Below are 26,354 nucleotides of genomic sequence, written 5' to 3' on the forward strand. Positions count from 1 at the left end.
AGAGAAATTTAACTTAGATTGGTTAGTTTAATATTATAACTAGATTTTCATTGTGACGGAGAGTGTGTAGCGAACCAGGGGGGCAAGGTCAGCTGGAGCAATGTGCAATGTTTCCAGTTGGGGATAGTGGACAACAATGTACTGGATGGCCGAGGAGGCAGGTGTGGTGGACCCAAGTAATCAGCCAGCATTCTCTCCACATATTGTTCATATTTGGAAGGACATCTTCAGGAAAGGGGCAGGGTCCCTCGAAGAGTAGGCGGAAGCACTGGGCCATCTAAACTTGTATAAGGTCCTCATATGATGACAACACTCTAGTCGTGTGTGTAATTCGATTAATCTCCTCCGACCCAAGTTATGTATTGAGTAAAGTAATATGGCGTGCGGTCAGTTTATAATGAACTCAGTGGGTTTGTGTGTAAGTGCGTGTGTGAATTGAGGTAATTTCAACCGGAATTACAAGCGCCATCTTCTGCAGCCAGCATCCCAACTCTTCATCCTGCAGTATCTTCACCACATCTCGAGTAACCAACTAATTTCGATAAAATATTCAAACTACATTATAGCTTCCAGTTAAATAAATATTTTACACGATGACGCAATTACTTTCTTTCCAGCGGATCATCTCAAAAACATGGTATCCTGTTTGGACAATGTTCAGCACTTCCTTCGAGCCAGGTTTTGGGAGACTGGATGAATTATTAGATTTAACTTAACGATGGTTATAACTTTATGAGTGATTTTTTCGAGTATTTAGAACCGATCGTAAATTTAAATAACCCAAATATATTTTGGTCTTTTAAATAGCAATGATTTGCATAACAGATATTTGCTATTAAAATATCTGGCATATGTATCTCTGGAGGGGGGTGGGTGTTGGTATAGTGGTCAAGAGCGTGGCTTTGTAAGTGGGATATCCTCAGTTCGAATCCCTCGTATACTTTTTGTTTGTTAGGAAACCTTTTTTTTAGCAAATATGCGCTTCCGTCTTCGTCCACGACGCCTAATTGTTAGTTGGCCGTAAAGCCGCGTCTGAAAAAATAGGAGGTTACTTACACATTCGGTGTGAATACATGCTTTAATTTGTGACGTACCTGTAATGGTTCTGCTAAAGGAAGACGTCATAGCTTCTCCAGAACCCCATTTAAGCTGCGGCCATACACTCTGGAATCGCTTGGGTAAATTCCTTTCATTAGTTATCCCTTCAGCACAACAATCTTCGCCTCTTCTTCAACTCGTAATTATGAGTTGCGCTCTATTCGTACAAGCCATATCCGAACATTCAGACATAACCAAGACTGTGAGCTTTCTCAGCCTTTTGCAGCTGCACTGTTCCCATCTCTTGTGAGAATAACTCCAAAAAGAGAAAGGACTTCTACGAAAAGACAAGCACTCTAACGGTTTCATGAATGGTAAAACCACAGCGATTATCGTTGATCTGACCGCTCTTCAGAGGAGTTATTTAGAAGTTTTACTGGACCAGAGTTCTGCCTCAGCCGACCCAAATCAAATTTCCAAACTTGGCTATTAAAAGTAAGCTATCTCTTTCCCAAATTTAAATAAATATGGACAATTTATCTCTTTTTTTTTCTGAAATATTAATTCCAATGATTTTCTAGATTAATTATATGCTAAACTACTAAATTTCAAAGTATAATTTTGCAGGGTGTCCACCCAGTGGTTGTAATTCGACAAAAACTTGCCGTATAAAAGTTTTTTACAAATTATAGATTACATAACATCGACAAACAAAGAGAGAATAAATAGAATGTGAAACCAAAAAGATCGATACAGAGATTATGAAGAAAAAGTATTTGGTTGGAAGGTCGCAAGAAAAAGAACTGAACTAACAAAGTTGTCCTTGTTGTACTTCATAATTAAGTCGGTTTATGCAACCTTGTTGTAGTTGGTACTGGGATCAGCCTAGCTTGTCCGGACTGCTCACTGTTCTACTGATGGTTTATCTATTTTCGCGCTCGTACCTGGATCGCTGGTTACGATAAGGGACAAGACAAACAAGTAGCCAACTGCCGGGTGCAGGTTAGACCTTGAGTTCCTGGCACCCACTCTAGATCGCCAGTGTTATGTCCTAGACCCTTAATCCTGTAATAGCGTATCCATTCTAATTTAATAATCTATTCCAGCTGGAAGACTTATAAAGCACCAAAAGTCCATTGCGACAAGAAAAGGCTACTTTTCTTTTCTTACTAATTGTTATGAGTGTGGGCATCTGCAGTGTATTGTGCCAGTGAAAGAGATGACCTCCAGTTTGCCAGATGGTTGCCCACATAATCATTTTAGGGACTACTTGGAGGTATTAGTTTAGGTGGGTTTGTATGGACGCCATGGTCCCTGGGGAAGTTGCTGATCCACTTTTTTACTTTCTTTTACCCTTTTTAATAAAAGGATTGTAGTCGTTCAGATTTTCAATTTTGACTTTTAACAGGAAATTCCGGATTGGGAGTCCGTTGAGTCTGTCTGTCAGTATATGCAGTTTCAGTCGGTGTAACTCAAGGCGAAAACCCGCAGGAAGTTTGGATGTTCAGTTTACGCGCAACCAGCGAATCAGACAGGAAGCTTGTGGATAAAATCGTCTAACCGGAAATGTCACTTTACCTAATAAGGTTGATTGTTTTGGGGATATTTCTTGAACATGACGCAATGAGTGTTTTGATTGAATTTTGCTTTTAACTTTCTGCTCCAAAACTTATGTATGAAATTATGTATCTTTGCGGCTACAGTGATGGCCCTTATTATAAAAGTAAAGCGAAAGAAGGCGAAGAATTCAAATTAATAAAAATAAATGAATAGGTACTAATAGATATGGGAAATAAGTAAAGAACTTGTGGCCCTTTTGTGAACTCTAAAGGTACACAAAGGGATGGCGAGGAGAGAGGGAGGCCATTAGCATAATACTGAGGGGATGGAGTGGGGAGGCGAGCCAATGTCATTGTAACAATCACCCAATCACTAATCCTGTGTGTGTGTGTATGTTACATGTGTGTATTGTGTGCAGTGTGGGGATAGGAACAGGAAATGGGTCTTTGGAAGGCCGAGCGCTCTCTGCCACCCACTAGCCGTGTTCAGCTTGTCGCCTGGGTCCTAGATCAGAGCAAACGACTCACTTGATACTCCAGGGTACTGCAGCCATCGGAACTAGTACGAGTTACTATAGTAAAACGTCATTCTCCTAGGCACATCCTACAGTTTCCTACTCAGAAAAGTAATAAATAGAAGGAGAGAAATGCAGGAGGAGAAAAGACTGGGAAGAGAGAGAGAGAGAGCAATTTGAAGTTACTGGAGGTCATTCATTACTTTGGAATTCAAGTAAAGGGGGGGTCAGAAAGCTTTTTTCCACCCGCGAGCTTTTCCAAAGCTCTCTGCATTTGTTTATGTACATTTAGCAAGAAGGACCTCATTAGTGTGACGTAATGGGTGAGGGCGGCAAGCGAATGTGAATAGTAGGCGCAGTGACGCGCGCAGATTAATTAAGAGCCTCACAGAGTGCAACCTTTCTCTGTTATGGCTCCATGTTGTATGTTTCAGTAATAGCCACTGCCATATAAATTAACAATTTCCATTTGTTATCCTCACACGATTTTCTCTTAAATCTACTTCCTTCTCTAATAAATTATCTTCGCACTCAGGCTTTCTGGGTCTCAGGCGGGGGAGAAGGTGTATAAAAAATGTCACCGAAAAGCGCTCTTTCCTTGGAAAGGAAATGCATTTTTTTGAGGACGCTTGCTCGACTTCCTCTGATCACTGATGCAATAATTGCAGTGTTACAGTGCTGAAGTCAACAAACTTGATCAAGAAAATTTACACTTTTGCATAAACGATTCTTTTCAATTGGGGGGGGCCTTCTTTTACGTGCTGAACTGCTCATAGCGTTAGAATGGCAACATGGCCGTGCGCGACCTTGATCGTCACTTTAGAGGGCAGTGATTTTCGAATAAGAATACTAAAAGTGGAAAAATCTAAGGTCATAAGGTTATGGCACATCCGCTAGACTAAATAGTTCTTGAGAGCACCTAAACGAAATATCCAAGTTCAAGTTTTCCGTTTTGTTCTCAAACTCGTTCATCCATTTGTACTTGTTTTTCGTTTAATCAAAGCTCATTCTACAATTGGAAGGGATTGTTCCAAGTTTGGAGCGTTCTCGAAACTGGGGCTACGGTTTTGAACCCATCCTCTGCACGCACTTCTGTCTAGACTGTTTGTCCAGGATAATTCATTTAAGGTCAGTTCTGGGAAAGAATTGGGTTGGACATACCTCTAAAGCACGACTGACAAAGGGTGTATCGCGTAGAGGTTGCGTAAAGAAGGTGATTACAAATTAGAAACAGGCATTGGGAATTCAGTACTTCAGTAATGAATGTTCAGTGGTTTGTATTTGGTCCACTAAAGTACGCTAGTTTCTCCAGCATTCCAGTGGTTTCGTACACTCTGCGCTAATCTATCGAGCATTCGATGTCTCTAATGCATACCGGGACGCTAGTCTACTACATGCTGCGGGTGCCAATCTCCGAGGATGCAGCGCGTGCAGGGCACGCCATTATATTCTATCATGTTTTATTAAGGTTGTACATGTATTATTGTAATTCTGCGCGCTGTATTCATTCATATTAGTAGATAATGGCACAAAAAGCATTGCTGGAATTCAAAACTCTAGGCAAACTCCTGTAGTGTACTATATTTCAGAACAGAATTTCGGTGAGTCTGGAAATAGATCGGAAATGGTAATTAACGAGGTAAAACAAAGAAAGAAAGTGGGCTATAATTGACCAATTAAAAGAAGGCAATGATTCAACTGCAGCATCAATAGTCACTTAACTAGTCATTAATTACAGTCAGAGGAGGAGAAGAGGAATCTGTGTGATCATCCAAAAGGTATAAAGAAGTTATTCAACTGTAGGGGGCGGTATAAATAAAGACTGACTGGGTGCTGTCCCAGGTTGTGGAGGAGGAAATTGATTGGTCTGTAGAGGTAGTATAATCGTGCCGGCGGGTTAGTTTGACAAATTTAATGGACAGTAACGAAATAGCTCTCTCTGAGCGCTAGGACTGCTCCCCCGCTCTGCTGCAGGTACTGTGGGGAGATGCTGCACGGTCGAAGGAAGTACCTAATCCCGAGTTTGGAAGCTGGGTCACGACTAGCCGCCGTGATCTCTATGAAAAGCCACCATCTTAAAACTAGAGCTTCCCTTCTTCGCTCCATTCACGAGAGGGGGGGGACGCCCCTCAGTCTTATCATTGCCGTTTCTTCCAATTACAGCTTCCTTTCTTATATCTTGACACTTTCTCTCTAAAGTCGGAAGTCATTTATTGAACACTCTTGCTTCACTTACTTCTCCTTACTTCTTTGGGCAGCCAGCCGCAAGATGAGATTGAACACACTCATGACTTACACTTGCAACAATTTGAGCGTTAAATTTAAGTAAAATTTAGCAGTCTTGGTTAGTGTTTGTAGTTTTTAGGAGGTTCGCACCAATTTCAACTGGCAACACTGAATTACCATTATTTATGCTAGAAAGTAATAATCTTTAGCTTAGGTATAATCATCAAGTACTGATGATTAAATGCGTAATCAATTACGATAATAATCGATGAATCTCTAAATACTGGAGAGCATGCGCACCAAGTAGCGAAATTGGTGTTAAATAACTCAGCAATTGTTTAAAGATCTAACAGTAATTACTGTTGTCATGGTTACTGACCAATTCTCAATTTAATTAACGGAATTTTATATAACGTAATAATCCACTCAAAATGAAGGTATTTTTATTTGATTGGATGATTTCACAAACCAATTGCAGCGAGGTTTACATTGATATCTTCAAAGTAGAGAGTATTTAAATTCTGTCAATCTATATCATTTCTAGAGAAATTAAATGCTCTGATTGCTGGATTTCTTTCCCTGGGGAGATTTAAATGTACTTTTTTTGTATTAAATGCGCTCCTTGTTTCTGTCTTTCTGTCTCTATTTATTAAAATGTCGGTTTACGAATAAAGATGGTGGCATAACCCAATATTATTGTCAGCTGATTATTGGTAATGCCAGGCCCATGCTGAATTAAGTTCATCGCATCAGTCTGAACCTTCAACTGGTTGGTGGTTATTATTATTTGTTATTGTGCATGCGCAATAAGAGTTTGATATTCAATCAGAGCCCAAACCAATTTCAAACTGCTTAGTGATCGATCAGAACAGTCAGAGAACCAAATCTTGTACTAACAGTTTGGAACAAGCGCAGTTGGAGGCTCCATTTGCCTGTTGTACAGAGGATTCAGAAAATTTCTTTTGTGCCAAGTTATCAAAGTGTTCTAATCTATACAAATTCAAAATTGAATTTAAACTAGTACATGAATTGCATGAAAAAAATATTCTAAACCAAACGGCAACTCATCACTAATTGATGAACAGATCTGATGAATCGCAATTACAAATAACTGTTCCGAAAAAAGGGACTGACTTAAGCGGAGTGATTAGCGAATACTGGAATTAAACGCGGAAATACCGGGTTGGAATCCAGTTGCTGGAGCTTCTTGCAGCTAACCGTTCGGTGATGGACAACTAGAACACAGTCCGGAGGCCGGCGGAGCACTGAAAAAGCTCTGGACTTCAACGACCTCGGATGTTCATGCACCTTAAATTAAAAAAAAAAAAACTTTCAAAACCTTGAAAGGATGGCAGTCAGCTGATCCGTGTCGTCATAAATAACTTATAAAAAGAAAAGAAGAAATAACATTTACACAAATTCTGTCTTAATTTATTATGAGAACGAAATAAAAATGCTGGTATCAAATATATTATTACGAATAACATAATACATAATAATGGGAATAAATAGAAAAGGGTAATAAGTGGGGAGGAGAACAACAACTAGGAACAACTCTGGAGTGTTCTGTGAGCTGGAGAACAGCGCGGAGAACTGGGACCTATGGAGGAAAACTGTACGGGCCCGGCTAAGATTTACTAACCAAGGCGTACTTGGAATATTAAATGGGCTCGGCCATTTGTCTGTTCGTTTCTCAGCTCCACTTCACACCATCGTCTCTCTTACCAGCGAATGTACACACTTGTCTCGCGCGCGCGCCTATGTTTCGGTCTATTTTTTGTCGATTGGCCTCAATAAGACTTCACTGTTTAGTAAAGTTGGCTGAATGAGGATTACACTGTCGGCACGCGGGTGTGAATAGAGTGATTGAGACTACATTTCTACTTCCTGCTACTCTACCAGTGGCTTTAACCTCAGTCGACACGATAGACGAGCGGTTAGAGCCGAGATCTGCAAAGCTAAGAATTATTATGGTACTGTGTTCGAGTCCCGATCTAGGCGTTACTTTATTTAATGAGATATTTGTAGTAAAGTACGTATGTTTTTGCTAGTCCCCTCCGTGCATATGTACTATACATACATAGATGTATAACTCTAACTGTATATCACTATACATATGTACTATACATACATAGATGTATAACTCTATCTGTATATCACTATACATATGTACTATACATACATAGATGTATAACTCTAACTGTATATTACTATACATATGTACTATACATATGTACTATACATACATAGATGTATAACTCTAACTGTATATCACTATACATATGTACTATACATACATAGATGTATAACTCTAACTGTATATCACTATACATATGTACTATACATACATAGATGTATAACTCTAACTGTATATCACTATACATATGTACTATACATACATAGATGTATAACTCTAACTGTATATCACTATACATATGTACTATACATACATAGATGTATAACATTCTTTTGGTTATATTTTCCAGGTAAATTTGATCAGGGATAGGGAGGGGTGTTTAGGACAATACACGGTCCTGGCGCTTCACTTCTATGAAGGGCTTAAAAGGGCTTTTACAAAAGTAGGTCTTAATCTTTTCTTCTAACTTCCTGTGCAATAATACAGATCTCGTAGATGTATCACTTTTATTTAAAGAATTTTGTTTACGACAGTTCTGGAGGAGGAGAAGGGGATGAAGGTGGAATTCCCCTTCAAAGTGACGTTCCGGGGTAATCTTATAAAGAAATATAGATGTTTTGAAATGCGTAGTTTGAATAAAATGTTTACGTGGGGAGTTGGAGAACTGAGATCAGAGCAACAAGATTCTGACTGGCTGCGCCGCTCTCCTCTTCAAATTCTAAATTGTCTTTCAACAACCATAAATATTCACATTTCACAAAACTTTTTTGGGTCACTGTATTCATTTCTGTCGGTTTTGGTGAGACTAGTTGTATTAGTGTTGGTTACAACTTCCGCATATTGTAACTAAAATTAGTTTATAAGTTAGAATGGTCGTTGATAAACATGATTCACGGAGCACTTTGACACACCCAGCCCAAACTGTAAGGTACTTTCGTTAAATGCAGTATTACTGGTCAGAGGACCAAAACCTGCAATGCCGGAGCGAGTTCAACTCCAAAAAGACTTATCCACGACTACCGCAGAGGGGACTAGATTCAAAGGAAGTCTAGAATGAATGCTCAGAATGTGAACAAGGTTGCTCCCTGAAGGGCAGTCCGTTACCAAACTAACACTCTAACAAGCGGCTCTACCTGAGTCATCTGGGCGTTAATTAATCCTAATTAATTGGACCTGTTGAGTCTGTTGAATAAGAACACCATCAACCTATTCTATTTTTTTTTTTTTTTTTTTTTTATGGTGTTTGGCCGGTTTCGATTCCCACAGTGGGTGGCGCCATCTTGTCCTGTAACTGTAAACTAATCGAAATAAAATGATTCTTTACGTTATCCAAATTTTATGGCGTCAAAAGAAACGAACAGTTTTGTTTCTAAACATTTTTGTTTTATGATAGTTTTAGGTAAATTATAAAACTTAAAGAAACCTGGACCTCATCCAACTCCATCTAATTAGATAAAGACAAACTAGAGATTAGTTAACGCACTGTACGAAATTTTGAAGGCAGAGAATACTGAAGACATTTCGTGACGTAGCTAGCGCAAATTGCTTGAACATTCTAGATTACATAAAGACTGAAGATTCGTGGTGAATTCCAACAATCTTTGCGGGGATCTTACTGAAGTTCTGCATTCATCTTCTACAGTTTGGACTTAATTGAACCATATTCAGCATCAATGGTCATTGGTGATGCTGAGTTAGTCCGGTCCAGTAGTCAAGATTGTACTTAATACAGACATCTCAGTTCTCATGTCAGCACTGATGGCAACCAGTCGCTCAAATTTCGAAGCAACGCAAGCCTAGCGAAGCAAGATCAAATGCTTTTTGATCTACCAGAAGCGCACAAAACGGGAAACGCAGAAAAGATTAGACACATTACGAAGGTTTTAATATAATTTCTCTGTTTGGTTTCAGCATGCGACTGTCATCCGATAGGAGCTTCTGGCAAAACCTGTAACCAGACCAGCGGCCAGTGTCCGTGTAAGGACGGCGTCACCGGAATCACATGCAACCGTTGTGCGAAAGGTTATCAACAGAGTCGTTCCCATATTGCACCATGTATCAGTGAGTATTAAGGTTAAAACCATAGGTGAACTGTAATTTTAACTGTAACCAAAAAGTCTGCAAATTTGAGCAAAGTTACGTAAAATAACTCCATTACACACGAATTTTATTTCTTTGTTTTTTTCTCAGACAGTTATTCTTAATCTCAGCAGAATTTCCTCGAGATCAGTTCAGATATCTAGTTCACCAATTTCAAGTAACTTGGTTACTTGGGCGGTTAAACATTACTTCCTTTTGAAACTTTCTAATAAACATTCATATACCAAGGAAAGTGTAAAGTGTGTTTTTTTAAAGATGTGTACCTTGACTTTTATAAAAAGTGAAATAAAAACGATTTATAGTCGCTTCCATGTCAGTACTGTAAAAAAAGCCAGTATCCAAATTAGAGGCGCATGCAGTATGCGTCCTTGATATTTAGTGAATGAACGGAAACTGATATCTGAGAAATTCTCTGACGTAGATTAAATAGATCAGAAGTTTAAATGTCTGAAAAACTTGGCGATACCTCTTCCGCTATTATAATGCGTGGGGTTAAGCACATAGAACATGTATATAATCGACAGGGGTGACCCTGCAACGGGGATTAATATAGAAATCTCCCCAAGAAATACATGGGAGGCGACGTAAGTCCAAGAACTTTGAGGATAATAGTAGAAGGCGTTTTTAGAAAACTCAAAAACAGGAAAAATTATTGAGTAGATTGTTACTTCCGGTTGGCAGGTTTGAATAAAAATATTTTCGAACGCTGAAAGCGGAAGTAACAATCTAAACTTTCTGCAATTTTGCGTTGTTTTTTTATTTAGTTAGACAGACTGACAAACAGCTTTGGGAAAACCTCTTTTCCATTTCCTGCAGGTACTCAAAATTGAAGTTATTAGCGAGTAAAAGAGAAACAAGACTGGATGATTGGATGATTTCTCACCAACCAATTAAATAGGGAAATTTAGATCTCAAGGAATGTGATGTAAATAATCGGCCGAATTAGGTGCGGATTGACAAATAGACTTCGGGCGATTACAATCGGATATTTAATATAGAGCTAAATTATTGTTGGACAGGCTAGTAATTTGCTGTGTAATGTTGGCTGTCTAGATGACTTAAATAAAATCGTTCAAGATAAATAATTTAGATAAGGAGCAGAGAGCGAGCTGACCAACAATATTTGCAACTGTTTGGTCGGTATGGTCGGACCCTCCCTTTCAACCTTAACTAGCTTTCGGCTCAGCTAATTATTTCCTTCTTTTAAATTTCTTATCGATCGCAGGATAACCTTCTAACAAGTAACCTTCTAATATGTGACTTTATCAAACTTTCTCTTACGCCTAGGAAGTGGGTGGGTGGCGATCGTCTCCATTTTAAGGAAACACATGTCACAACATGTTTTACAACAAATTGTGAAAAAAACTTGTTGATAGCCTCTCGTCATTCGTTCGTAATTTCTTGTTTCATGGAATAATTACTAAAAAGATAGTTTTACTACATTATTGCCATTGCTCAAGACGTCACAGCTCGCCTACAAACTACATTCTGACCACTGATATCTCAAAGTCCAAATTAAACTGCTCGTTATAACCTAGAAAATGATAGAAAACTCGAAAAAGCGCAGGCTATTCAGTCTATCTGCCGGTGGAATGATATTCGTCCAATTTGGAATTTTGGTTGGACCTTTTATGTTCATCTTATTCAGTTGATACCGCAGAATATAGAGGCACAGGAAACAGTAGATTTCTATTTTATTATGTATAGATTGTGTAGTAATTAAGGCTTGCTTATTGATTTCAGAAATCCCAAAGATGTCGGTGAACATGATGTCCGCGGACGCTGGAGACGACAATGGACCCGACGAGGCCGGAACTCCAAGTAAGTAGGTGTAAGATTTCTGTTTCCTGGACCATCAAATTGTTGCTCCACATTTCTTGCCTTTCACCATTACAACCAAAAGCTTCAATCTAATTTACCCAAATTCTGATTTATTTTCCAATCTTTTATGTTCGTTTGTAATTGTGTTTGTAATTTAGGCATTTTTAACAAAATATTTTCGAAACTGTCAAGAGAAGAAAAAAAATCTGATTTTAGCGATGAATGTTCTGAACCTTTTGCGCATCTAAGTTTGCGTTAAGAGCGCTGAGTGGGGCTGGGTGTAACTAAATGAGGTAAACAGAGCGCACTGTCCACACGTGATGTCATCATCACACACGTGTCTTTGTACGTCATAGAGTGGGTATAGATCGTCCAGGTCTCCTCTCAGCATCACTTTTATCTCAGCTACTGTGTCGTCACAGTGCGTGTGTAACGGAACGGACTTCCTGATGCCGCCACTTTAGCCGGAACTAATTTCACTTTGGAACAGAAAAACATGATTTCAAACTCACACGACATCCTCCATTGTTATTACAAATTAAACGAAAGATATTATTTTTTATTTATATATTCAATTTTACTGTACATCTAGTTGACTTTAAGGTTAAATGATATGAGTCAAATTAAATAATAAATTCAGTTAACAAAATAAATAAGGTTGCTATTAGGTACTTGAAGTCTTAACTTGAATCCGAAAGTGCGAGTGTAGAGTTGAATCTAGATTAGATTCGTGAGAAATGGCATCACCGTCCCAAGGGTCTATTCCATGCCATAATCTCCAAGTTACGTTATTTGGTTAATTTTGAATGAAAGCAGAGTGAATTTTTTTGGCCAATCACAATTCATTTTGCAACGGCTAAAAGATGTTATTCTCTTCTCTGAAATTCAACCAACGTAAATTTTGGTTGCACTTTTCGTATTCAAAATGTCCTAGAAAAAATAAACTTTGTTGATGCACATGAACAAAACTTTGTTACCACGTTTAAAGAGACCTTTTGAGTCTTCATAAGAACATAAGAATTCTGCATGATCACAATACTTCCTGTCCCGAAGGGTAAGAACTAATAAGAAAGGACCATTCAGTGAAATCTTACTTCCGCTTTTTGGATTACGGGGAAAGCTTAGTACCGGAAGCAATGATGGTAACCCAACTGGCAGACGAACCTTGAGCTTTGTGTAAAATTTCCATTTACACATACTTCCTTCCTGTTCGACAGACCGTGAGTCTTTGCTGCAATTTATTGCAAACTTTACAATATATTATGCAATCTATGAATAAATTACGTGCACCAGACCATCTGTTCCCTCCCGTAGATGAACAGTGTAATATAGACTTTGGACTGGGCAGAAGTGCTTCGATGTAGTAATCGATTTGGCAAGAAAATTTATTCAATTTTTTGACAATGATTAAATTCCACGTTTATTATTTTTATTTTTTATTTTGCTCACCTTTCAGAATGTAGGAAATAAATAAATGAATATAATTTATTTTCATATAAAATATTGTAAAATTATACGGGCTAGATATCTGGGGAGATATTTATTTTAGGCATGCGCACGCATACAGATGTGTAGGTAACATTTTCTTATTGTTGTGAGAAGCAATCACCTAACTAGACACAGCGCATGTGCATTCACATCATGTACCTCATTTCTTTCTTTGGACTTTCTTGTTGTGTGTTAACTCAGTGATATCGCTCGGTTTGGTTTTTAAGAGATGAAGAGACTTTAGTTTCGGCGCTTCCATTGGCAGAGGAAGTTCCCATCGGAAGATATCCTGGGAACTTAATGCAAGTTTTCCACTTTTATTAAAAGTAGAAATAGGATTTTAGAAAGTACGAATGAAGAAGGAAGTCCGCCGAACGGAGAAGAGGGCGCTGACATGAACTTGGTCCCATCATCAACATGATGAATGTTGCAAAAGCACGGAACATCTCCTCGTATTTATTGTATACAGATACATGCGTTTTATTTATTTATCTATATACTTTGTAATGGGTCCCATGTGTATCCATTCACATCCGTCCAAATATTCAACCAAGATACTTTTAGTTATTTCTTAGTATTGGGTTATAGATGATGCTTTAATATTTCTGTAAAACACGCAATATCTAAGTGAGTTTCTTACTTTTCTTGCTTCACGTCAAGTGTAGCACCCAATACTTAGATTGATTGTTGTAGGAGCTATCAAACTATTTATCATTAAATCTTTAAAAATCATTAAATAACAGCCTCTATGGAAATAAAAAATGGCGGAGAACAATAGGTGAATATGAAACATGAGCCACAATTTTCTTTTCCCTACTTCCCAAGAAAATAACCATTATTCCCTATTTCCTGTTTACCCTTACATTATTAGTATTGAAAACAAGACATTAAGCGAGAAAAATCTTTTATTTTCCAAGTTTTTATTGAGAAAATTTTTTATTGCATATTTGGAAACTTCATTAAATACCTACGGTGGGAAAATTAATAATTAAAATTTAACTTTTATTTTTCATAGAAATAATTGCTAATAAAGTATTGGCCAATCTCAGTGAAGAATGGAAGTGTGGAAAGTAGGTTAGTTGAAGAGCCAATCAGAAGCGAGAACTATTTATTAAACCACGCCTACTCTCCCATGTATGTCACACCACGCCCTCTTTGGCCCGTAATTAATTGGAAGATCTGTATTTTTCATTTTTCTTCTTTTTATTACTTTTAAAAAAGGAAAGTATTAGCAAATTTTATTTAAATTAGGAAGTTTTTGCTAAAGAAGAATATGAAAGCGAAAATTACCCACAGTTATTAGCAAATAAATAACTACTTGTAATAATAATTCATTTCTAAATAATAATTCATTTGACTGAGTACTTGTAAAGAAGTTTTATAATCAAATAATTGGTAAAGTACTTTAACAATAATCGTCTATCCTAAAACTATGTATATCTTCATCTATTTCATATTATGTATCTATAACATTGTGGGGAGAACACCTAGATTAGGAATGTAGTTGAAGGAAACTATATTAAAATTTAATATTAACAAACTAGGTTACCTATTGTTTAATAACGCTTAACTATCAGATAAAGAGAAGTAACAATCAATTTAATCCAACATCAAAGTTAAACCGACGATGTTTACTTCCAACTACAGCCCTAAACTTGCACTTAAATCAGATGTTTATTGAAGCAAAATTTGTAATGTTTGTTGGTTTGTGCATTTTTTAACTTTTGTTAAAAAAATTAACGTCAAAATAATTAGTTTTTCCATTAGCATTTTTTTTTTAAACGTGAATGAATATTTTAATAGCTCCTATTGCAATCAGTCTAAATTAAATGGCGTGCTACTCTTTATTGAACAAATATTTTGTATTTGAAAATGGCCAGCATAACATCAAATAAATATTTAATGCAATAAAATTACTTAAACAATGTCAATTGTAATAAAATGTCAGTTAAACACAAACATGCTTTTTCGGATGTTTCGAAATGGCTGAAATTACTTGCTAAATTATGAATAAAATGTTGGTTACTTGCTGATTTGTGTACTTTTTAGCATTTAATCAATCCTGATACTTAACTTTTCAGATTGTTTAGAAGTTTTTGTTAAGAAGATATACAGATAATGACGCCGTAATAAAGATAATGACGATAATGATGCACTGAAATAGCACTTTTGAAGGGAGTTGAAACCCCACCTCTCCTCCAGAACTGCTTTAAGGTTTCCTGGGAAAATTCCTAATGAAAATGAAGAACATGGATGCAGTTAGCTTTCTCAGTCAGCAAGAACTCTGGAACAATACAACTGCAAGTTAAACATTCTGTCAAATAAGTGGAAGATGAACACTTGGACTATAGAATCCAAACACATTTTCGACAGACGGCTAAAACTTGGCGTTAGAAAAATGCTACTCAACCGGGTTGGAGTTTGGGTAAGCATAGATTAGTTCTCCAATTGAAATCCTGACTTCCGTGTCTATTTCGTACCTCAAACAGTTTGTTCCCAGTGAAAACTCATTATCGATCTCAAGAGCTCAGCAACAGGAAGGAAGAGCTAATTAACTATATATTTACTGTTGGAAAAGGGTGATCCAGACCGGAAGTAGAGGTGGAAAGGAGGCAAGCCGCAGCGCGGAGATTTTCATTTTGGCCAACTTGAACTTCGTACAAAGGAAAGAGTCGAATCTATTGGCAGTGCTGACTGAATAATATAGATTTAATGTAGACCCATTTAAATGGACATGTTCGGACCTGCACTGACAAGTCTCTTAAACCCTCCGACATTGCACAGACGGGAAGTATAACGATATAATTCCTTTTGGTTTACCATAGTTTACACAAATCAAACAAGAGATCTCTTGTTAGATAGAGGAGACACTGGCATCATGCCATACAGTATATAACCTTTCTAATATTGGATAACGCACAAATAACCTTCTTACTTGTGGCGCAACAAACTGTTATACTCTGTCCCGCCTTTAAATATTTACTGTTACTAATAATACTAACAGTAATGCAACTAAGCTACTAATTTAGTTCTGCTTTGGTCCAAAATGGTGCATGATCTGCTTAAACTACCGATAATGGGACAATCCAGTAGCGGAACTAGCCCTTTTTTTTTTTTTTTTGCAAAAAGAAAATATTGCTTTAGTTAGTATAACACTACTGGCCCCAGATTTGTAGAATTGCTCTTGCTCCTCGTGAGAATGAAGGTTCTGAAAATCGTGCAGTTTCCACCGGAAATGAGAGTTCTGAGGTCCTCTGAGAACGAAGCAGTGATTGGTCTGTGTGTCACATCCTGCCGACAGGGCTTCCTGGCAACTTCTGCTTCGTTCTTTTTTCATAGTCTTTCTCTTTTCTATGTTGCATGCCAACTGTGAAGAAGAGGAGCTAGTACAGATGTGGTGTGGACGATTATTTCGCATCTACCTCCAAGGCCATTGTTGCCTGGATTCTTGGTTAGTGTGGTGCCTGCCTCAGGACATCGTCCTTTTGTGGTAGGCTGCACTATCCACCACGGGTCAGAAAGTCTCCTCATTGGAATAGAATATCTGTGGATGCGTAGCTAGATTCGAACCTTGTGGGTATCTAGTAAGCCTGAGATTCCCGGTGGCACATTCACCAGGATTCCTTGCATCCAGAAGGAGCAGGGTAAGCCCTCTTCTCAGTGCCAATTTACTGGGAGGTTATACCCCCCACACACACAGCACCTGTAAATAATGCTCATTAAGCAAGGTTAACACTATTTCTATCTAACTCAAACGGACATTTTTATTACCCATCATGCTCTACAATGAGATCGCTGATTTATTTTAGTTTACATACATTTAGCTGCATTATGCAGTGATTTATTTATTCTAAATGCATATAAAATAGATGCACCTTCAGTAAGTAAGATATACATGCGGGCATAAAACTGTATGCTGAGGGAAATGCCACCTTGACAAGTATTAAAAACGTCCACTTTGTCTTGACAATACGGGTCTTCTAATTTTGTTTTAGTGATTTTAGTTTCATTGTTATTCTCATACGGCTTCCGGTTTACTTCTTCTAAATAATGTTAATTCTCAAGATTTTTTTGACTGTTACAATAACGGAAGTAAATTAACGCACTAACCTTTCTCTCTCTTTTTAACAGCAGTTCTCAAGGTTTCCTTCCGATTTGAAATTTTTCCAAAATTTTTAAACACTTTAATTAAAACGCGTTGAGGTAAAAATCTCAAAAAGGTGACATTTCTTTCGCTCCAATCCTGTAGAGAGAGAGATAGAGAGAGTAGAGTAGTTGATGCTCTCGGAATTGATTCCCTTCTGGACTAAGATGAATACATTAATACTAAAAAAAAGATGCTGTACTACAAAATAAATTTCAAGATGGAAAATAACAAACAAAGGAATGTTTAAAGAAATGTTTTTTTACTAAAAAATCGGTTTCTTCAAAGAAAAATATTGAATATGATAAAATCTATTGTCGGAGGCTGTCTATATTCCCCAACTCAATTAATGGTAGCGAATTCCAGAATACAGGACATTTAATACATAGTGGTGCGGAGTGTTTAAGAGGTTAAGTCCAGACGTAGTCAGTCTCAGAGAACTTTGAGTGAGTTAGTAAGGTAAGTCGGAGGCCACCGGATTGAGAAGTAGAAGGTGTCTGGAATACATTTCCTTCTATTTTGGATGTAGAGGGTTGGATTGATGTGCTGTCCATTTTCAAATGAAAAGTAATACTAATGCATAAATTGTGAGCTGCTTGTAGTTCAACGTTCAGATCACTGCCGAACATGCAACTGTCATGATGGTACAGGAAGAATGTGGAGATTAGCTTTTGTTTAATCTATTTTCATTGGGATAAATTTTCAAAAATGAAGTTTTCTTTAGTCTCGGAGAGTTTGTTAATGATATATCTCTTCTAACTGGCTGAATCTATTTTGGGGGCACCAAAATCATTTACTTTGATATCAGGGTAAGTCATGGAGGTCAATTGCTTATTAAACCTAGCATTTCCTACCACCAGTTCTTTATTTTGTTAAATGTTAATCTTGAAAGAGGAAGGGAGAAATAGTGAAAATGAAATCCAAGCCGGAAGTTAACTATTGTTGTGTGTAAGAGTTGGTCCGGGTGGGAAACTTCAATTACGTCATACTGAAGATAACGGAGCTGAAGGACCACCAAACTGCCAGCTGTGCTCGGCCAGCCAATGGGGTGGTGGTTGCATCTCAGTGGTATGTACTGCATGGAAGCGTCTAGTGCTAATATTTGCACAAGCTTTAGATTACGACTCTCTTAGTACAGACGCACGCCGACTGTCAGCCTAGGGGCGGCCTATGTGTACCGAACAGAGCAATAAAGAAGAGCGCAAGTATTTGTTGGAGAAGGCAATGACAACCTTAGCAGGTTGAAGGGTGAAGCACTAAGAAAATAAACTTCACTGCACCCTTTCTAAGTTAACTTCACCAGTACTTTATTAGTTGAGAGAATATTTCAAGATGCAGGTTATGTTCGTGGTAGTGGTATCCACTCATAGTACCTAGACTTATTCTTCAGGTTCTGTGATGTCTCCAACTCAACTGGCGGCCTAGGTAAAGATTAAACTCTGGTTTATTGGGAGAAGTTCTCGATCATTTTTTTTTTTTATATACATTCTGGGTAGGCAGGGCTTAAATCCTAAATGTAGAAAAAGCACTCATCTTTTCTTAAATACATACTATTGTATATATTGTAAAAACGTTTCGGTCACGATGTGTGCCTTCATCGGTGGCTCTGACACGAAACAGAGGTTGTGTAGGCGGGGAGAGTTACTTTTTCCTCCATTTCTAATAAACCATTAGAGCTGCTTGTTGAAAGGAGGAAAACTAAATACTCGTGGAAAGACTGAAGAAAAGCTGTCTGGGAATTTCCAAGTTTCACCTGCTATCCAACCTCACAGCAATTCGATATATCGATGAAGTAATTTTAAAAAAATTTGAACGGAAGTGTTGAACATTGTCTCGAAAACGAAGAACAACAGGAAGTTATAAATTTATATATCGCTAGAGAAGAACCCCAATATCTCTTCACAGGATGTACCTAGTAGTTTCACTAACCTAACCTAACTCTGGATTTTGAGAAGCGTTTTGCTTGTTTATTTAACCTTCTGTTATTTGCAGGTCAGTGTGGAAAATGTCGGGCTGGCACCAGAAGGCTGAATATGAATAAATACTGTAAACGGGACTATGGTAATCATATTACTAATTATTTATTCGCAATATTACTTTGACTTTAATACTCCCTCTACCAATGCGACCTAAGCAGATGACCAGTGACCAAAGGGCTCCCTAAGACACGTTGATAGTGAATCCCTAGAAGAAAGAAAGGGATAAATCTATTTAGATGTTCAAATATAACTTTGCCCGAACCTGCCCTGGTTGCTTTCGGTAGAAACTTCTCTTTCCTTAACAATGTCACAGAATTCCTAAACTTGCACAGTCGCAATCATCAAGGATAAAGGATAGCTTGCTATAATGTCCTTAAAAGATTTAGTAACTAAATTGAATGCTGAGTTTGACAAAACATTAATAGCAATATCTCCTGTTTCTGCCTGTTACTAATATAACTTGTGTATTTGCAGCGCTGTTGGTGATGATCTTTGAAAGAGAGTCTGTGGACGACTGGGCCAGATTCAACACAGTGGTGCAGAGTGTCTACAAACGGGGTCGCGACTCTGCGCTAAGACGAGGAGGACTGTCCTTGTGGGTCCATTCCACAGACCTCGCCTGTAAATGTCCCAAAATTAAAAGCAATAAGTTAGTATATCGATTTATTTTTTTAGTTTAAATTGAATGTTTTGATTGTTTTCTCTTGCTGCTGCCGCTAAGGAAGGAAGCGTGGCAGTTGTGCCGATTTTATATTTTGAGTATTAACCATAAATGCCCTTGCTCAAGAAGTATAATTTAGCAATATAAAATGTCATGGTTCCCGTTGCGACCGACAGGATGTAAGCTGTAAAAATCCTTCAGGCGGAAGTGGTAGTTTTTTTTTAAAAAAAAGAATTTCCTAAGAAAGGCTCTCACGATTTTCTTTAAACATCATTCATTGTTGTGGCAAGTTCCAGCGGGAGCCGCCACTTGGTGATTTCCAGCTCAACCCTCCGCTACAATGCAAGACTCTTCCAAACTAATGAGCTAGAGAATATGGGATGTTATATTGTAACTTCCCAGAGTCGCACCTTTCCAATTCCCCTAATATGTTTTGAAGATGGCTCTCCTCAATTAAGCGAACTAGTTCTACCGGAAATTCTAAATCCAGTAATCAGGAATAGCCACTATCTGTTGTTCAATGCACCTCTCTCACATAACGCCCTCTTCAGATATCGCGCCTCAAATTGAGACAGGAAGGTTCATAAGAGGTTTATCCACTCTTACCTGGTAACTATCATGAGAGATTGCAGCTGGAAGATAACAATAATAACACTCACTATTTCCGTTTTAAGTGGTAGTAAAGTTACTCTAAATAGTTACACTCATCGATCTTTGCAGGCCATATGAACTTGTGTGATATTCAGAGGACAAAAATGAAATCTTAATAATCAATCAATGTAAGGGAAGGGATTAGCTGAGGGGTTAGCGTATTGGATTCCCATGCAGAGATCCGCGGGTTCGAATCCAGCTGCTGGCCCTTAGATTTACTTTTTCTAGGAGCTTCTTACATCTGCCTGATGATGGACAGTGTTGTCTGTAACGAGAGAACACTGTCCGAAGGCCGGCAGGGCACAGAAAAAAGCTCTCAGATGGTGACGCGCCTTAAATCATTAAAAAACAAAAAACAAATAAATTTACGTATCCAGGCCACTTTGGCTTTGGCCAGATCCCTCTGAGAATGTAACGTGTGACTTTTATGGTAAAATTTCTTTTCTTACCAGTTTGAATAATAATAATAATAATATATTCATATGTTACAGGAAATACCTAATATTGGGTAAAGAAAAGGATGGTGATAAACCAGGATTGACAATCACTCAAAGATCGATTGTTATCGAATGGAAAGATGAATGGATAAATCGAATGCGTAGGTTTCAACGTCGATCGAAGCAGTGCAAGTAAATGACAAATATTTAACAAAAAAAAAAAAAATTGGAAGTAAGAAAAAATATTTTAAAAAATCAAAAGAAAACAAAACTACTCAAAAGAAATTTAAAAAAAAGGCAAACAAAAAGAGTAAAATACGAAGAAACATCTTAATAAAGTTGAGAGAGGCCTTCATCTTCTTCAAGTATGACGTTTTATGTAAATTTAAATTTATACATACATTTATATATATACGTAAATATATAGGTATATTTAAATAAAACATTAAAGGCCAAATAGAATGGAATAAAATATGAATGCAATAACACGTAACCAAATTATTAATACACATATACAAGTTGTTCAAATTATATTCGCTTTATTAATGAACTCAGAGAAATGGAAATGAAACCCTTTTATTGTCCCTAAATAAGATCGCCCTGAGCTCATTTTAGTTAATAAATCGCCAAAAATAGAACCATCGAGTAATGTACAATTTTTTTTTTTAATTTGGAAAAATCATTTTTAAAAGATGTTTTCTAAAAAAACCATTGAAAATTATCTTTTATTTTTACCTATAATTAAATGTTATGACGTCAGTAATAATTTAGTCGGTAAACAATATAAAAACATGTTTCAACTTGCATGTAAGCAAATGTGAACGAATAAATAAATCTAGTCTAACAAAATATTTAATTTTACGATATCAGCTATACTGTTCATCTCCTTGTGGAGACAAAACTCCTGTGGGAAGGTATCGAAAGAAATGCAATGTGGTTCATATTTATCTTAAATCGTAAATACTTTGTGAGACTATAGTGTTTTAAACTGTTGCTCACAGACAGCTACTTCTAACCTGGACGGAAAAGATTTCTTACCTTTTTCGCTTCAAAGTTTACTCTGATTACGGCACTCTGACTTTTGGCTTTTTAGCTTTTTTATCAACTGTAAAGATTACACTTCAAACATTTACTTTCCCTAAGAATTGACTTGTCTGGAAAGTTAACGTCACTAGTTAGTTGCAAATAAGGTCTCTTACAAATTTAAGGTCTGTCTTAAACAAGGGGAGTGAGTTGCTAGAGATTCCCACGGAGAGCAAATCTCTGTAAATATTCGCCCTCAAATAACCCCTCGTTCTTCGTAACTGGAATTCATTATTATTGAGAAATTATTATAATAATTAATTGCTTTATAACAAATATAGTGTGGAGATACCACATCAAAAAGTAGAATAAGTTTGAATGGTTTGTCGATTGTCAGGGGATTCATGTGACACTATTCTTGCTTTCTTTCTATATACTATTTCTAAATAATTTTTAACTCATTCATCGATGGTTAAGCGAGACAGTAATTTCACTCAATTTTCCATTGTTCAGTTTAATAATTATTCTCAGATTTCTTGGTTGCAGAAAAAATAACAAACATTATAGTAAAATGAAACAGAAATATTTAGAGCTTAGAGGCTCCAGAATCTAATTAAAGTTCAGTATTTTTGAAGATAAATTTAATTTCTCATTACTTATTAAAATAAAGCGAAATTCCGAAAGCCTCTCTTAATAACTTTCAAAAAATTAAAATAATTGAAAGGGCGAATTATTCTCTTTTGTAAATTTTTATTATTATTATTAAAGTATTATTATTAATAATAGTGAACAAAAAATAATAAGAATGTCTAATTAATTTAAATAATATGTGTAATTTTGTACAGAAAACTTTTTATTTTAAGTAAATATTAAATATTGTAATATTTGTTCCTGTTCTTCTCGTTTAGTTCTTCAAAGTGACGGTAGGTTATGCTCACTTACAGGTTTTGTACTAAAAAATCAATCCACCATAACTTTTTAAATAAAAAATAAACTGGGTTTTCTATCAATTTAGGGATAAATTTGCAACCAACAATAACAATCTGCTGTTTTATGCAATTTAGAAGAATCTACAATACGCTCTACCTGTGCGCACCCCTCGGCTAGAAATAGCAGATTATTTGTTTATTTTCATTTCTTGAAGATACCTGATTCTATTTCCTGGTAAATAATAAAAATAGTGTATTTATTTAATTTAAATTTAAACTCAATGAATATCTGAAACAAAGAAATCTAGTACAACAAAAACAGAATAATGACCATAATACAATAATTGCAATCTAAAACTAAAAGTACCTGTATTTACATGCATGATTACAATAATTTATTAGACCAGTCAAATCTTTTCCATTCAAATATGAAATAAATTCGGTATGGTTAAATATTTTAATTTAAATTCTGCTAAATATATGATTAACCAGCCAGTTGCATTGTGCTATTCCCCAGTACTCCTAATATAATTTTTAAAAAAATCATCTACAATGTTTGATTAGTACAACTGTTGTTCCCTAATCCTAACTTTCAACTTAGGTTTGGTGATACTTCAATCTACCAAACTAGATCCGCAAATGTTGGTTGTAAATTTAACTTAGAGCATAAAACTATTACGATCTAGAAAAATAGATTTGAAATCAAATTAATTAATAAACAGCAAATTGAACTAATTAAAAAACTGTTTTATATTCTATTTAATTTTTTTTTGTATTTGTGTAATTGTAATATAATTTTGTATATAGTTGACACGTAAATACGCTTTGTTTTTGTTTTGTACTCTATAACTATTACTGTATTTTCTATTTGTAATTTTTTATCTTAAAAGTTATAAAAAAAAGTTAACAATCAACTCCATTTTATTTTTTATTTAACTATCGTTTTATACTCGATTTTTTTTTTTAATTAATATTGTTTTGTAATTGTGAATTATGTTGGGACCAACATGGTGGGTCATCTTTTTCAAATTCAAGACATCAATGGTCGTCCGTTTATCCGTAGAGAGCAAAACTCAAAGCTAGGTGTGGCAATAAGCCTGATAGGAATCTAGGCCACTGTTAGTGCTGTTAACAATTCACTTGCCCTCATAATGCTTCTGACGCAAAAAATCTCCTCACGTCTGCGTCAATCAAAACCTACATCACAGCTAGATAGTTTTGAAGATTAGTTAGAAGCTAGAGTCCGAGAAGTGAAATTCTCTGCTCATTCTAGTAATCCCTAACGGGAATTAAGCTCTTTTACGGATCAAACCATTGAATATGCGGACCTTACAAGCGAACAGCAGCCTAAAACATTAACTGAAGCCGCCAAAATACTAGTTAGTAGTTGGGAATAGTCTGCTCTCCGTTGGTTGCAACATGACTCACAAAAATTGCGATATTAATTCTATGTTTTTTATGAATACAATAAGTTCGTGTACAAAATAAATAAATACCAATAAAACCAGCAAATGACCTGAGCAGTTTGAACAAAATTAAACTAACTGCTTTCATTGACCATAAATAGGGCCTAAACAAAGTGTTGGTAACATCCTATAACGAAATAATTAACAAAACGAGGTTATGTAATATGTTAATTTTATATCAGATTTCCAATTTTTTTAAAGTTTGTCTGATTCAAATTGAACATTCCAACCGATGGCAGATTATCCATAAATTATGAAGAAAATAATAATCAAATAACATTTAAAAAAAAATCTAAAATTTACAACTGATTTGTTTATTAGTGCTGTAAAAGTTTAGTGAAAAATTATATTCTATGTATTTTTTAAAGTAAATTTGTTAAAATCTAAGTTGGTTAAAGCTATGTTTTTGATTGAACGGAATGGTTTAACTACTTTTTGTGCAAATCTTGTGCGTCACAGCACGCTCGACCAGGAAGACTAGCCACTTCTTCGAGCACAGGCAACCCTGTGGTTCATAGCCGCAAATGATGTCCTAATATCCGCCGCGAGATTAATAAATGTTTCTTCCCCTAGTTCACTGGATCTGGTAGGAGTCCCCAGTGTGATCAACAAATGATCCTGCCTTAACTGATTAATACTTGTGATTTTTAGTCGAATTTATCAGTAAAAAAGCACTTCTTATTGGATTGAAGCAAAAATATAAATTCAAAAAAGCATAAGAATTCAAAAATTTTAAAAATTGAAAGTCTAAATACAGCAAGAATGCACTGGATTTTAAAAATTTCTATTTTTGACAAAAAGAAATTAAATATTTCTCCTGCTCAAAAATGATCTCAAATTTCTCCAAAATGATAGCTAGAAAATGACGCCGCAGTAAATTTTCTAAGATTTAACTCTGATTTAATTCTCTTAGAATTGCTAAATGGTCCTAGCCTTCGCGACTCAAGTGTAACTCAGAACAAGGGATAAGAAGATCAGCCAAGATGACTGTCTTAGTGGATAGCGCATTCTTACTTTGATCCAAAAAAGAAGGTTACATCTTATAGCAGTTATAGCTAATCAATATTTAGTACACGTTCTAAAGATCGAAAAAATGGGGATTCCTCATGTATTCACCTCCTGGAATGTCGCTTTAACAGGGATAAAACCTGATCAAGGGAAAAAAGTAATAAACCTTGCCAAAATGTGCCATCTAATCCTCCTTTCCACAAAGTGTTAGAAAACTGGCAAAACTGATACAAACTGGTTTAACAAGCTGATAAAAAAGAAAAAATATTATTCCTAACAAAAGCATCATATTGCAAAATAAAAATACTAATTTATAATAAAACTAGGAATGTATGTAATGTACTATTTGTAATTATTATTATAATTTTTTTTAATATTATTAAAATACATTGAAATAAGTAAATATTATGTCCTTTTTTAGATGCCCCCATTTAAAATTAAATTTATAAATATAAAATAACTTTAAATGTAAAAATAAAAAATTTGTGCAGAATTTCCCAAGAAATATTAAAGACTTGATATCTCTCTCTCATTGTCTCTCACTCTCTGTGTATTTTGTATGATTATTGTGTATTAGATTATATACTATCGATTGTATATTATTAATTTATTTGGATGTATTAGGTATGGTGTTTCTAGAAGTGGAAAAGAAATATTTAAAAATGATATAAATTAAATGATTATAAAAAGAAATAATGATAATGATAATAATATATTGTTCTCGAACAAATTAATTAAGGAGAAGCAACCAATAAATAAACAATTGAAATTAAATCGAGCAGTAAATATAAATAAAACTAACAGCTGTAAGAATCATTTACCTGTTTTTACATATTGTAGATGTACTATATTGAGACTTATTAAATAAGAATTTTAAAGATATTTATTATTTAGAGTTAAGAGTTAACCTTGCCTTTCCCAAAAATATCTATTAGTGATATCACTAACATGACCTGTTATTGCTAGAGTTCTAACTTGCAGGCTTTCTTTTTGGATCCGAATGTCAGAAAGTAACTAAGTGAAGCAGAAAGTAGCCTTTAGAGCCGTGGTAATAACGCCAAGAACAAACCGCTTTATTGTTCTGAAAAGTAGATAAGAAAACTTATTCATCAATAACGTTCAAATAAGTAAAGGGATGCAATAGTGAAGTTCAAATTTTAGTATATGTATAG

The 26,354-nt window shown here is 35.9% G+C and overlaps 1 protein-coding gene across 1 annotated transcript in view; it reads left to right on the top strand.

Annotated features, from left to right (window-relative positions):
* LOC141446294 (netrin-3-like) overlaps window positions 1-26,064 on the top strand; it is a 200,108-nt gene extending 174,044 nt beyond the window's left edge. Inside the window, exons 3-7 of the mRNA XM_074112842.1 lie at window positions 9,387-9,536; window positions 11,319-11,396; window positions 19,021-19,089; window positions 19,482-19,656; window positions 20,811-26,064. Coding sequence (XP_073968943.1) covers window positions 9,387-9,536; window positions 11,319-11,396; window positions 19,021-19,089; window positions 19,482-19,656; window positions 20,811-20,952 — 614 coding nt within the window. The 3' untranslated portion in view covers window positions 20,953-26,064. The remainder of the gene's footprint in view (window positions 1-9,386; window positions 9,537-11,318; window positions 11,397-19,020; window positions 19,090-19,481; window positions 19,657-20,810) is intronic.
* The last annotated feature ends 290 nt before the right edge of the window (window positions 26,065-26,354 follow it).

Source organism: Rhodnius prolixus, unplaced genomic scaffold (genome assembly GCF_049639745.1).
Source record: "Rhodnius prolixus isolate KJV_2025 unplaced genomic scaffold, Rpr scaffold_1, whole genome shotgun sequence".
In the NCBI taxonomy this organism is placed as follows: domain Eukaryota; kingdom Metazoa; phylum Arthropoda; class Insecta; order Hemiptera; family Reduviidae; genus Rhodnius; species Rhodnius prolixus.